The 15,103-nt window shown below is 38.6% G+C and overlaps 1 protein-coding gene and 1 long non-coding RNA gene across 2 annotated transcripts; both read right to left on the bottom strand.

Annotated features, from left to right (window-relative positions):
• Positions 1-338: 338 nt before the first annotated feature.
• On the bottom strand, positions 339-6,251 carry ube2d4 (ubiquitin-conjugating enzyme E2D 4 (putative)). The gene is made up of 7 exons (XM_061037801.1): positions 5,947-6,251; positions 4,649-4,712; positions 4,450-4,481; positions 4,274-4,351; positions 4,071-4,176; positions 3,157-3,250; positions 339-3,020 (listed from the first exon to the last, which is right to left on the bottom strand). The coding sequence occupies exons 1-7, from the start codon at positions 5,968-5,970 to the stop codon at positions 2,975-2,977; spliced, it is 444 nt and encodes a 147-aa protein (XP_060893784.1). The 5' UTR covers positions 5,971-6,251; the 3' UTR covers positions 339-2,974.
• A 4,384-nt stretch (positions 6,252-10,635) lies between these two features.
• Positions 10,636-14,873, bottom strand: LOC132974972 (uncharacterized). The gene is made up of 3 exons (XR_009673173.1): positions 14,666-14,873; positions 13,160-13,264; positions 10,636-10,971 (listed from the first exon to the last, which is right to left on the bottom strand). It is a non-coding gene; the product is annotated as an uncharacterized LOC132974972 (long non-coding RNA).
• Between the last annotated feature and the right edge of the window lie 230 nt (positions 14,874-15,103).

The raw sequence follows: 15,103 nt of genomic DNA, 5'->3' as shown, positions 1-15,103 counted from the left end.
AATGTAGACTAGTATTTCTTTATTTGTTCCAAAACGTCCATAATAATGACTTGAAACTTTCTACTGAATAAAAAGTGTCTTATTCTAATGTTTTAATACGGTATTTAGTCATTATCTTGACATATACGAGGTTGTTTCAGGATAGTTCAATTATTGTGAGATTTTAACTTACTATTTTTATTTTGATGAACTGATTTCAAGACCATTTTGTCAAAAGAAAGTAACCCACTTTTTCTCAAAAGCTCATTTTCATGACATGGCTAGATCACATTATCAGGAATGGGCTTCCACAGTTAGTCTTTTCTTCAGCATAAAAAACACAATAAATGACTGCAGACGATGGTAAACCAAAATGAACTTTATTCATATGTTATGACAAGGTCAATAGTTATTTTGTGTAGGCTATGTGAGGACATGTGGGACGTTCATGGTGGCAGTTCAAGCATACATATTCCAGATTTAAGGATGCAAAAGGCTCGTCCTGCATTCAGGAGAAAGCCAGGCTGACATTTTCAACAGAAATATTAGTGCTGTTTCAAGCAGCTATTCTGTGTTTGCTGATGAAATGACTCACCCATTTGGGGGATACAGCCCTGATAGCAAGTTTACAGTTGATGACTATGTTCTTTTTATATATACACAGAATGAGGGTTAAGGCTATAATTTCAGTCAGAGGTGTTAGGCAGATGAATTGTAACGGAATCCCTGATATCTGGCAAATGGCTGTGAGAAGGTTCGCCAGAGTGCAAAGCATGCCAAGCTGCCTATATATAAACTCTATATAGCACACTGGACAAAGGGAGTCAATGTCACATCACTCACATGATGAATTGAGGCTGCATTCAATTGTACAATTGGAAGATGCTCAGCTTTCAGATAAATAAATTAGCCAGATGAACAAACGACGATGCACACAAAGAATGAACTAGAACTATTACACACATCTTTTTCAATTGTGGTGTAGCAGCAAAACAATCACTGCACTGAGAGGATATCACTTCTTAACCTTTTAGTTTATACGGTGTTTCAGAGCTTTTTTTCTCTACAGCTGCTAATAGTGGTGAAATCTATATTTGGTGCCTAAACCATTCTGTTAATTCTACAACCAAGCTTCTATAGTTTTCATGCTTTAGTATGGACCTTTCTGGATGAATCCTCTCAATAATGCCTCAATAGCTAAATTGATTCCCCTTTTATAACATCAAATAATTCCCTTTATATTGGCAGCATCAGCACATTATCAGCCAAGATAAATAAAAAAACAGCGTTTTCTAACTACTTCGGTCACAATGGATCATAAAACTAATAATATTACGTTGTACATTATGACACATCACAATCATGTTTTTGAATTCTGGTGACTTGAATGAAAAGAAAAAGAATGGCCTTAAACTAAAGTTTTTAAAGATACAATGCAAAGGTCACAAAGATTTGCACCCAGACAAATGGTTTGGCCGTAAATGTGGATTATTAGCCACTAAATGAAATCAAAGTTTGCAAACCTGATAATGAAAATGAATTTAAACATTTTGACAAACTTTTATTTCACCAGATATTTAAAGCAAAGTACACTGAATGTTAATGTATTCATTCAGCTCAAGCAACAAAAAGCACATTTCTTCAAATCACAAGTTTCTTCTAAATGTCTGAGTTCCCATTTTAAGTGACACGAGCTGTAACCAAAGGCCATTTTCATCTAGAGAAGTAGTGTCGTTTGAAAACAGTTGTTCAAAATAAATCAAAAGGTAACAACAGGGAGTGGAGTGAGATAAAAAAAAAAAAAACATCTCTGTGACAAAATAATAGTACTTAGGACAGTATGAAAATAGAAAATCAGGGCCTAAGCATAAAGAACATCAGGAGTGCTGACCTGTCTTTGATTACTACTTTAACTCCTCAGGGAAGCGCAGGTTTTCACTGAAGATTAGTCTGATTTTTAGTAGGCTGATGATATGAGCCCTGGTCATTTTTCTCACCATGGTCACTGCGTGTATTTAGGCTGATGATTATGTTAGATACCTGAGTAACTGCACTGATGAGGTGGCACACAGCTTGGGTAGCCAACGAGCAGCTGTGTTCATAGCTCCACAACAAGTGACAAGTCAAACAGTAGTATTTTTATGCACTATTACACCAGCTGCAACTGGTTACCGTTATGGGATATGGGAGCAATCACAGCATGTGTGAGAAAAATGGAAATTGACATTCAACCTCTGGAGCAAAACCACTACTCAAGGGCTAGCTAGCTTCTGAAAGCAGATTTGTTGTCGTTGAAACCTTTTAATACTGTCACGTTTGAGATGCAGTGGGAGATAGAGACCAATGATTCTTTACATTTTCACATTGTTTGGGGGTAGAGACAGTATGTGCCAACAGATCTGTTGCTGGTAATGGCACTGCACCATTTTACGTCGAACAGGGAACATTCTGCCTCAATTGCACATTTACCGAAAAAAATAATAACACAGAAAGGCCACTAAATACATGGAAGTACAGTGAGAAGAAGACATCCAGTGGGACACAGACAGTACCTCTGAAATGAAGGGAGAACAAACCTCCTAAAGAAATCAAACATTTTGCTTCTGACTAGCAAGACGATATGACTCACTGACAGTGAAAATGATAAATAGCAACTTTATAGTGATAATCACAATAGAAGGAGTAACAGTTTAAAGTCTGAAAGTGGCGGTATGGGCTGTGAAAAGTTTCCGGTATTCCATATGGGAGTGCTTTAAGGAGCCCATCAGGTCCTGCTCAGCAGTTCCATTCATGAAGGACAGCTCATGGTAGCAGCTCAGCACATGGAAAGCCAGGTGGCACTGTACCTCATTGTTAAGCTTCCTCCTCCAAAAGAAAGGACTAGTTTCCCCCCCCCCCCCCCCCACCCCACCCCAATCTGTTGCTCATTTGCCTCAAGTTACAAATCAAACGTGTTTCTTTTGTTCTCATTTGTATTTTGATCTCCCCAGTGTTCTCACATTGCATACTTCTGCGTCCAGTCTCTTGCTAATTTGTTGTACCTGTGAAACACAAGCAAATATGGAAAAGGTCAAATAAATGAAACAGAACCTTATTTAAAAAAAAAAAAAATTAGTCAGTGTGGACAATGAGAAAAAGAGAAAGATGTGGTCAATCACATTAATGTTTCACACTCACTTTTCTCTGTCAGCTTTGTACGTATGGGCGATCTCTGGTACCAGGGGGTCATCCGGGTTTGGATCACAAAGAAGAGAGCAGATAGACAATAATACTGTGGAGGAAGAAATCAAAAAAGTGAAATGAGAGAGTTTTATTGGCTATGGCTTTAAGCAACAAAGGCAAATGTGTTTTTAAAGACCAGCCAGCACAGGAAGTTGGGATTTTACATCTTTTAATACAGATCACAGCCTTGAAAAGTGGTATCAACTAAAGACATAATCAAATGTTACTAGGGGCGTAGAAATCTGTGTGTTATCTTTGTATTGTTATGATCCAAATGGATCCCAAGCTCTTCAGATTAAAGTGAAATTATTGATCCTAGTAGCCTGTTAAACATGTGTTGAAATTTACATTGTGCATCATCAAGTCAGTGTGAGCCATCTTCTTTGTGGTTAGTTAGATGCTCTTGGTAACACAGGCATATTATATTGTATCACATCCATCACAAGCCCCTGTATCTTATCAACACTGTATCATGGCTAACTTCATGGTTTTAGAAAACATTGTAGTTATTGAGAAATCAGTGTAATATTGTATTATCCCTTACCCTTACATTCAGTCTCAAAGCATGACTTTAGTATCAAGGCTGACAATCAACATCATGCAAGCTTGCTTTGTCTGTAATGAACATGTAGAGAAGTATTCCCACTACATACGGGTAAAGGGTAGGTTCAGGTTCAAGAACAATCTTTCTTTTTTAGCTATAGGGAAGTACAATAAAGACCTGAAGACATTAAAGAGCAATGAGCATGAGACCAAATGAAGGCTAATCCAATCTTAAGGCCCCAAGTGTTGTCCATGCTGAGTCAACAGTCAAAGCTGCCCTCATGTCAACACACTTATGCGGCTGGTGCATGGCTTATAAATCTTACCTTTCGATACGGTAAGTGCAGGCGACCATTGTGATCTCAGTATGTCCAGACAAATACTCCCATTGCTGTTGATATTAGGGTGGTAAATTTTGGTTGTAAATGCAACCTGTGACGAAACAGCAAAGAATGTTGAATATGTTTAACACATTCAAATTAATTACTTGTTAGTTGATGTGAGGTCAAATATGTGCTTCATTGCTCACCTTGGGTGGTTTGAATGGGTAGTCTGTCGGGAAGTGGATGGTGAGGAAAAACACTCCACTCTGATATGGGCTGTCGCTCTAAATATAAAATGTATATAGTTTTTAGACAGAAGCTTCATGATTTTGTTGCTCAGTTCAATCATATTGAAATTGTCTTGAGATACAGTTTCACTTACCGGACCCATTATAGTTGCCTGCCAATGAAACACTGTGAATAAAGATTAATAAGGAATTTAGAAAAAACGTTTGGTCACCAACTCTGGATGCACACTGAAACGCTGAACTGATGTAATAACATACCGTACATAATAAGGCAATAGGGCACAATTAAGTTCAGGTAAGGTTGACATATAAAGCACATTTTCAACAACTCACAATCATCTCCCACCGGTCCAGCAGAGCACTGAGCAGGTGGGTCCCTCTGCAGGTCAGACAGTTCCTAAAGGAAAGAAATGCAAATAATGAAAAATTATTGTCGACTTTGCAAAAGTAAAAAGAATTACATTTTTAAATCAGATTCAAAGTGTGGTTGTTTTATATTTGTTTATGTTGGGCACATGTGGATACAAGAAAATACATTTTGTGCTTTAGTCCCAACACAAGAGCAACGTTTCAAAGATAATGGATGATTTATATTTAATTCAGAAAACCTTCCATTTATCCAAAGGGATTCGGGGAACAGGGACTCGCCTCTTTGGTACTTAACTAAATGATGTCTGACTTAATGTAAAAATGGCTTACTTGATTTTTCAAAAATAAACACAAATTTCAGTAAGGATGCAACATTTAATGGCAGCCAAGTTCGCAGTAGATGCTAAAATGTGAAAGGTGCTTTTAGGACAGATGACTTCATTAACATTTTAGTCATCACCTCACTTTAGCCAACAGATGTTGACCACATAACACAACTACATAAACAGAATATTTCCAACCTATATGAGCAAGGCGGAGGCTTAAAGGACTTTGTTTTTCAACAGAACCACATTACATACACACGTTGTGACATTGAGCAAAGACACCAAAACAACAGATGGTGAAATTTAAATTAAGCACATTATTTAACATGTCCTGAAAGGCAGCGTATCTATTCTGTTATATAAATACACACCGTGGCCTGCTCCAGTGCCCCATTTACCAATCCATATATGGCAACACCGACACTAGGGTTCAATTTTGGCAACCAGCAAGCAGCTGTCATTCAGAGACCAGACAAATCATCAGCTATACTATTGACGACCAACCACAAGGAAACAGAGAACTGACAAGCTGCGAAATTAAGAAAAAGCCGAGATGTCAATCCGTAAAACCAAAGTTATCTTAACGCAGAGAAATGTCCTTTTAGCTTTTAGCCATCTTAACTCAAGTACTCATAAGATCCAAAGTGTCGAAAATGAAATATAAAACCCACAATCACAACATAACACTCAGAAACACTGGCCTCGTTTGAGTGGTTATTGATAGAAGCGTTACTGTAGCAATGCACCAACTGAGCCAGCAGCTCGTCTTTGTCTGTGAATTATTGTTTAAAGGAGAACAACAAAACACACAACTTATGCTAAGCCGAGCTAAAGACAATGTAACAGGGCGGTGTAACATTCACGGAACATCCCGCACTCAGTAACATGAGTATACAACGAGGCATAGAGAGCAACATAAAAGAAATACACACTCACCTTCTGAATTCTTTTCAACGCCATTGCATCAATGGCTATGCTAGGTAGCCTGTCAGCTAACAGTTAGCTCTTTACACATACAATTTGGCTTCTGTGGCCGCGTACTTACAAATCCCAAGCTACTTATAAGCAGAAAATAACGTCAAACATATATAAGACTATGAGCTTTTAATTACTGCAACAACCTACAGGAGAAACTGTGTGTTAAATGTCGATATTACAATGACTAGCGTTACATTAACGGAGATATTTGCTCTCTACTCTCATCCCTACTCCTCTTCGTGCCTGGCAAACAGTTGATGTTCATATCGCGAGATTTAGTTCTTTCAACCCGTGAGTGACAAGCACAGCGTCCATTGTTGTAGTTCAATAGACACATTTCTTATTTGGGCCTTTTTGACATGCTCTAATTCTCATAATAAAAATGACAGGAATTTCGGTTATAATTGCTGATAATTTGTATTGGTATGTTTGTTTTTTTAACGTCATGTGACATCTTTCTTTTTGTTCAAATTACAATTTTATCAAGATTTTTCACATTCAAGCCAATAAAGCTTTCTGACTTGAATTACAGTGCTTTAAACCAAAACTCAATATTACCTGATATTCAAACATCTGCATTAAATATGGTTTCTGCAGTGTTTTACCTTTTGTTTGCCACTTTAGCTGAAAGGTGTCTTTTGTATGTCACAGGTCTCTTGATTTAATTGCAGGCTTATTATTGATGAGGATATTTATTAAAAAAAAAACAACAGTGACTTGCTTCAGTTCACTGCCTGTCTGACTGTACCGATCGAACTTACGGCTTGTTCATTAGCAGATAGGCCTACCTTCTCTAGAGCCTTGCTTGTGTTGTACTAACTCTCTACGTCGCTTTGGACAAAAGGATCTGCAAAATGAATTGTAGAATTTGACTCAACACAATAAAGTTAATTGCATTTACACTTTCCATGAGAAGGTAGCATAGTACAAAGAGATTCTTCACCCATACAGTGTATAACTCATAGTATAAATGAGGCCAGGTGTCCACAAGATGTCACTGTTTGTTTGAAAAGACCAAAAAAACAGACACACAGAAATGGCACCAATATATTATGAAAAACTTTAACCGGAAATACATTTTTGCTAATTTCACTGTGTTGTCATCATATTTGACATATTACATGTTCAGACTCAATAGAGGTGTAGAGTCATGTTTTGCAAGTAATCTGTTGAAGTGCAAAAGAGCACAACAATGGAGCAGCAAAGTACAATAAAGCCAAACACATGTATTATATAGATGTACATAAGAATAAAGAAAAAAGACTATAGCATTGTTCATTCAATACCCAATCATTGTAAAGGCATATTCATCTGAGTCAGCTGCATGCTCCGGTTTCTGCACAGCCTTGTTTCGCAAAGACGCATGAGCTTCCCTTTATATGTCTTAAACAAGAGTGAAAAAAGAGCTCTCATTATTTTAGTGAGTGTGTATGAATGGGTGGCAGTGTTCATTCTTCTTAAATGGCTGATTCAGTGTCAGGTTGAGGATCCTATCGTCAATGTGACACTGAGAGGGACCATTTTCCTTTGGAAAGCTAAAGATTCCCTCAGATAATATCTTATTGTTTGCTCATCTCTGTGCTCTCAATGACCTGCCTGTCCTCGGGGCCTGCCTGTAATCAGATTCAGCCAGCAGCAGCAGAGGTAGCAGTTTGGCTCTTGTGCAGCAGGGGCCTTGTGTTCTGAGTTTGTCTACTTGGAGAGGCCATTTATCAGCATGAGGTTTTTAGACAAAGTCAAGCCCACACTTTGTTGGCTTAAAGCCTCGGTTCACAAAGCCTCCCACTGTCGCCTTACTATAGCTTCCTCTGAAATCTCAAATCACATTGGTTTGCTTGCTACTGTTAAAGTCTACAGGGTTTACAGTTGACGAATACACCAGTGAGCCCTTCAGTTATGTTGCTACCTTGTAAATGTACAAAGCAATAAGATGATAATGTTTTATTTCTTTAAGGCAACATATCACTGACGCGTAAAGGGAATTTCCAACCTATTTCCAGAAGTCAAGTTTTTTGTTACAGGACAGGGGCTCTAAGTTCCAAATTGATGTATGAGCCGAGGTGTGAAAGTGTCATGGCTGGGATGATATGGGTGGGGGTAAGAGCTATGTTGACCTGTCTCATGAGGAAAATAGCCTTTAGTGCTGTTATTTGAAACCACAGACTCAGCAGACTGGAGTGATGTGTCTTTTTGGTCACATGAATCATCATTAGAAGAAGTCCATTGTATAACAGAAAGCATTCCACTTATTGTTGCAATTATGCTAAAGCTTCTGCATCTGACTTTAAGTATATTCCTTCTCTGTGGCACTTTCACATGCTTGCAACGACAAAGCACACATGCTCGCTATAATTTTTGAAAATTAACTTAAATGGATCTTGGAATGTGGGAATTATCCAATAAAAGCGCCACCAATTAATGCTGAGCACAGGCCGGGCTCACAGTCCCCTGAGGTGTTCCCACCTTGGGTCAGTGTATTAGCTTTCTGAGGGCTCTCTTATGGAACAAAGATCCATTGTTCCTACATACTATGAGATATTTGTTCACTTCATTGTATCAATGGTCCTGATTTGATTATACACTCAGGCAATATGTGCAAGCAGTGCTCATGTTTGCAGTGAAGTCAGCACTCTACACAATCAAATAATTCTTAAGTTGAGCAAGTGGGAAAAATTGTCTTTATGAACGGAGCAATCAGTGTTTCATGGCTCATTTCCTTGGCTGTGATTTGATTTTGCATGGCAGTATTAAGGTGGCCTTTGACCTAGAAAATCTCTGAATTACTCCTCAAATCTTTCTCTTGCTTTCGTGAGTATCGGTATAAGTGAGTTTGAAGCCTCAGATCAATAACTTACTGTGAACTAATAGAGTTTTCCCAAGCAACCTCCTTGTCTTCTTCTTGTGTTTTGGACGTTTAAACAAGCTTGTACATGACTGAATTTTTATTTTGGCTTACAAGGCCTGAATGATGCAATCATATAAACATTTATAGCTCAAAGGATGTGCCTATTAAATGGTGTTATAAGCTGTTACTGTTGCTGAGAGCTCTGCAGGTTTTATTTGTCTAATTGCATGGCTGGTTATGGGATGTCTTATTTGTAAGCAGGGGTCCCATGGCACAAAACTAATACTTCATTTAAGTGTGTTTAGAGACCACAACTGTTTAAAATGATAGACTGAGGGATTACTTGTTGTCATGATGATTATAGTGTCTGAAAGCCATGCTTGAGTAAAAGTACAGATCACAACAGAAAATGACTTTGGTAGGTGAAAACAGGGTTTATAGTTAAGTCTTAAAGGTATTTTTTCTGTACTATTGAGGTATTTTTCTAATATAAATGATACTTAAGTATTAAACATAAACTACAAGTAAATGCTGTCTATGAAAAAAGTGGTGAGAATTTAAAGAATAATAAGCCTTATTTTAAGCGTAGCACCTTTAAAAATGGAGTCTTGTGTATTTTCCTTTCATTGAAAGTTGTGTTTCCAGTAAAAACAAAAAAAAGAACATCAAAATCATCAGATGATTGCCCTAATGACTTTATTTAGAGTATGAAGATTCTCAGGTGAAATGTATCAGAGTTTAAGTACACCATTTATTTAGAATATGTAGCTGGGTAAAGGTAAAAGTGCATAAATCTAATAGCTCCAGTAAAAGTACTCCCAGTGCAATGTGTGGAATACAAATCAATATTTGTAGCATTTTTGTAAAAAAATTAACATTCCTTGAAAATTGTATACTATAGCAGGGCATCAGATTTTAAGTGTGTCATATGTTAAACACTGGACATCTTAAGTGGTTAAAGTAAATTCAGCAGCTGAAACATAAAGTGAATTAAATATGTAAAAGCTTCCCCTGAAATGAACCAATTAATAAAAAACTAATATTCCAAACGTCACAGATCCTGTCCAAATATACTTTACTTTCCACATTTGGATTAAAACAATATCACCAAACATTGTTGTTACTAAATGAGCAAACAAGAGTTATGGATTCATCATCCTGAAAATGATTTACTTTTTAATTCTTCAATGATTATTTAATGTTTCCCTGGAGAGAGCAGAAAGAGTGAGCTAAGATCCCTTCCCCTGTGCCTGTCACCTCTGATCCGCCCTTATCAGATGTGCATCATGTGGAGCACAGGCACAAACCACACATATAGTCATAAAGGAGCAGTAATCCTTCGGGGTTAAGCACTTAAAGAGCAATCCCCTGAGCCCCCTGTGTGTGTCTCTGTGTTGCACCACAGCTCTGGCACGGTGATTGACAGCTCTGGAAACTGTTTGACTGTGCTGCTCTTGCAATGAGTACACTCCAGAGAGCAGAGGTAATAACTAGTCTGGAGTGTTGACTAATACATTTAGCGGTGACTCTCCATAATCAAATGTGTTCCATCTGTTTGAGTTCTGATGACAACTTCAGGTTTTCCGAGTTTGCTGAGCTTCCTTGAGAGACAAAGGAGGGATTTCCTCTGAAGCAGACAGACAGGCAGTGGCAGCACCAACAAACTGAGTGGTACTGTTATCAAATAGAAAGTCTGACTAAATATAAACTTATCATTTGGCGCCTGGGACAGAGCAGAAAAGAAGGAGAAAGCAACAGGTCATTGTAAAAAAAACGAGTGGTTTCATATAAAAAAGACGATCTTAGTCACAGTGTGGTTATATTGTGTGACCTATATACAAGAGGAAATACAGTTGTCTAAAGCTTGGAATACAACTCTCCTGACTGTTCTGTTTGTAGCCACCTGTTGTTTGATAGGATTTCACTCTGCAGAGGTGTGCAGTGTGTGTCTGTGATTGTGTGTGAAAGTAAGTGATTGGGACATGGGGGGTGGGGGTGGGGGGGCGTCCATCCTGCTGCACAATAAACAGTTTGTTTCCCAGGAGCACCCCTCATGTTCCTGTTGTTGGCTCCATCGGCGCTCACTGGGAAACGTCCTGGCCTCTATTGTCCGGGAGGTCGGGGGTCACAGGATGCTCCTAAAGGCCCAAAAGAGGAGGTAAGAGGTTGGATAGTGAGGGATGATAAAAAAAAAGCCACAACCACCCCCTCTCTCTCTGCGCATGCACCCCTCAAAAAACAAAACATTAAAATTGCTTCTTCTTTCCCACTCTTGTCTTTCATTCAGTCATTATCAAGAGTTTCAGGAAATGAAATCAGGACAAAGCTACGTCTCAATACTTCATATTAAACTTCCTGATTGTCATTAGTCTGCATGTGAAGAGCTCTGTCCCTGTCTTGCGTTCTTTGCATATCTTTATTTGAGACATGGCAGGCATCCCTTACAAAAATGGGAAATTCAATATAGCTACAAAAAGGGTAAAGCACATCATTAAAGAGAATGAGCCAAGCAAGAAAGTAATTCTTGCATTGTACCATCTTCACCACAGACGTGACTTAAACATCGACTCAGACAATGCAGCAGATACATGCCTCTGATTACAGTGACCTTTTAAATAGCGCTGCTACATAAACAGCCATATAAATGCTGTTTTTGTAGCCCGATTAAATATGTCGCCTCATAGCATTAGCAGCAGATGTTTATGATAAACAGAGACACCATCCTGCCATAATGGAAACTTTTTGCACCTCTCTCCAGACGACACACAAATTCAATTCAAGTTTTTGTGTGCAATAAGCCCTGTGAAGATTATTCTTGAAGGCTTTTGAGCTGTACTCTTATTTCTTTATTGAGCTTGAAGAGCTTCAGGGCCTGCAGCCTGTCCTGAGCCTCAGAGTGCTGCAGGAAAGGAATGAGGAGACATGCTATTCTCTGGACATTCACAGGGACACATTCATCTCTTTTATGGAGCTCAGCTAACCCAAGCTTTGAACAATATTCCAGATGCTCGCTGCAATGCAGTTTATCTGCTCAATACTAATGGATGTCTGTCCACAGCACCTTGACAGCAACACAAAAGCTGTGATCCTGTATGTTTGTATCTCTAGACTGATATAGTTTACTTTCATTTATGTTTTACACCACACTCCATATATAGTGCAAAGCGGTAACAGATAGACTGCCTACATTTACAGTTTCACATGTTCAGAAATCTTAATGGCATTTAGATTTTAACCAAATTTACAATTGCATATTGCAATGGTGGATGATGTTGCAATAGAGAAAGAAGTATGAAAATATTTAACTACTATAAAAGGCGAAATGTCAGTGTCCAAATATGGCATTACAAGTATTCAAAATCGTACTTTATGCAGCTATTACTGATGTATAAAAGTACAGTCAAATGACAAAATTCACAATGTGATGATGTAAAAAGAAAAAAGAAGTAATAGCTGGAAAAGGAGGTAAAGCATTTAGCATTTACATATTTCCCTGTAGAGTTGGTAGACCAAAAAAAGAAAGGTAAAAAAGGATGTTGGACTTGTATTCAACAGGTGGTCGGCCACAAAACACTAAATAATTGGTTATGTTGCTCATTCAGTTGAATAATAAGCAGCTGTGTGCGAAGACATTTGTCATCTCTGCTTTAATATCAACGGTATCGGGTTCACGGCTTGTATAAGTTAAAGCACTATATCATCAGCATAGAGGTCATAAAAGCCCCTGTGTCTGCAGAAATCACGTCACATTATATTACATTATGGATTGATAAACATGGAGGTATCATCTTACTGAAAAACTAAACTTTGTTTTGTGTTGTTGGGTGTTTTGTAAAAAAATATTCAGTTCCTTGAAATGCATTGTTTGCAAGTAAAATGTTAAAAGGCAAAGCAATATGTAACTACAGCTCTCAAATTAATGCCATGTAATGGGATAATAAGGATAATATTTAGCCATAAGTGTAGTCGATTAAATATATAAATTGAAGGCAAGTCAAGTGAAATATATTATAGAACATTTAAAACAGCCTAACTCGACCAAACTGCAAGACAAACACATCTCTGTTGTGTACTGATGTTGAGTAAATGTTCTTGCTACATTCCTCCACTGCACGAGTGTGTTATTTTTCATTGTTCTTTGCCTTGTTATTGTCTGTATGTAAGACTTGTCGTGTCTGATGAAACATGAGAAGTTAATGATGGTAACATGAGTGACAATAGGTGCAGCACTTGGCCGTCTTCACTTTTCAACCACAGGCAATTATGATTATAATGCTCATAGTTTTAGTTACATGTCATGAATCTTCCTCGAGGCACGACCCTCACCTCTTCTTGCCCTGTCAGATCAGGTTAGGAGTAAGAGACCGGAGCAGGGAAGTGACAGCTGGAAATGGTTTGAGGCTCTCTGGATAGTTTGTGTTCTGGGCCGTGCTGCAGGGAATGGATGAGAGACATGTGTAGGTTAGCTTTTGGCTGTAGTCTGTATGTGGCTCATGGTGATAAAACTCTAACTGTAAATGATATCAGTGTAAAAACTTGTACTGCAGCATATCCAGACTGCTCTTTGTGCTCTTTGTAGGTGTGACAGTGATCTGAGCTGTACAGGTATCCCTGTAATGTGTCACTATCGGAGCTAATTAGACTCCTCTGTGCACTGAGCACTTTGACCTATCGGGGATTCATTTCCTGGCCTGTTGCGCTTCTACGTCTACAACTGGGGTTCTGGCATAATTTGCGTTCTCACTTCCCAATCCTTCTCAGATGGTGGGGTGCTTTTCCTTTCTTTACGACCAAATAAATCTGACTGGTGCCAAAGTAAAAAAAAAAATGGGATTAAAATTCCCCACTCACTGTCTTGAGGAGCCCAGCTGCAGTGTACTGTTTGTTTTCCACAGTGTGCTGCAGCTGCAGAGTTTAGAGAGGTGGGCCAAAGCAAAACAGAAATGACTTATTTTTATTGGCACGTACCTTTCCATTAAGCGGGTGATAATTGTATTGTGGAATTAAAAAAGCAAGAACAACAGCCCTGTTGAGGTCATCTTAATTTGATTTAACACTTTTTGTGTTTATATAACATCTCAACATCTCAACAGAGTTTCTTCACGCTGAGGACTTTTACAGTAGCTCCTTTTCTTAGAGCTAAACTGTCTTTTTCTCACCATGGCCTATTTCAGAAGACACACTGTATTAGCAGCACCTAGCCTATACAGCATGAAGCCGAAGCGATTGAGAGACAACACAAATAGTGACAGCTCTATAAAGCAACATGTACAGTGGTTTGAAAATTACTACAGACATAGAGAGGAGCCACATTTACAACCACACATGAGCACCTAGATCTTCACACACTGAGCTGCATACAGAGAGAGAGAGAGAGAGAGAGAGGTGTTGATGCACCTGATGATAACACAAGAAGAAATGTGGTGCAGCAGGTAAGACATGTCTGTGAGCAATATTATCTGGGCTATGGCACCGTTCAGGTGAATGCAGATGAGCACAACTTCCCGGCAGGTTTATGAGCGCTAACGCTAACCTTACCTCACCCTTAATGTTGAAGCAAAGATAAGGTGCTCGGTTCACCACTTTGGTTCATTATCTGACATGTCATCAGATTTTGCCTTCTTTTTCTTAGGTAACCTGTTTTCCTCAATAAACACACCCATGTATTCCTGTCACATTTCAGCTCTTGGCCATCAGATGAATCTGGTCAAAATTACCCTGTTCCTTGCAAAGCGTACTCTACCAGCACAACAACAACCCAAAAAACTATTTCCCCACAGGGTTAGATAACACAAGTAAAATAGAACTCGACTTAACAAAGACAGTATTTACCAGCTTGGAAACAAGAACACACGTGATCCCAAATTAATAAAGCCCTCATACATGATCTTATCTCGTCATACTTATCACGTAATTAAAACTCAAATCAACAGAAATATAAACAAACTACTTTTCATCACATGCCGTCTTAGTGTCCAGATTACTCCTCATGTCCAAACATCGAAGTTCAAGTAAGTGAACCAACTTTGGTAGAAAAACAGAGATAGAAGATGTTTGCTCCACAGCAGCCCCTCCTCCTGTGATTGTGCACACACTGCCAGCTGCACACACTCAAGTATGAGGCAACTACCAACAGTTATTCTATGCAAGAAAGATTTACGCAGCAACACATAAAGATGATGGTTTCCAGACGCTGTGCATTATTGTGATTGTGTGCTGCTGAAAAACGGTCATTCTATAGTGGCTTTTAAAAAAAGGGACCATAAAGAC

Source organism: Labrus mixtus, chromosome 5 (assembly GCF_963584025.1).
Source record: "Labrus mixtus chromosome 5, fLabMix1.1, whole genome shotgun sequence".
Classification (NCBI taxonomy): domain Eukaryota; kingdom Metazoa; phylum Chordata; class Actinopteri; order Labriformes; family Labridae; genus Labrus; species Labrus mixtus.
Note: the sequence above shows the minus strand (reverse complement) of the source record. Positions and strands in the feature narration are given on the sequence as shown.

Coding starts and splice junctions, on each gene's coding strand:
- ube2d4 (XM_061037801.1), bottom strand. CDS start 5,970: ATGGCGTTGAAAAGAATTCAGAAG. Junction 4,482..4,648: donor TGGACCGGTGGGAGATGATT/GTGAGTTGTTGA, acceptor CTTTATTCACAG/TGTTTCATTGGCAGGCAACT. Junction 3,251..4,070: donor TGCACTTACCGTATCGAAAG/GTAAGATTTATA, acceptor CTTCCTCCACAG/TATTATTGTCTATCTGCTCT.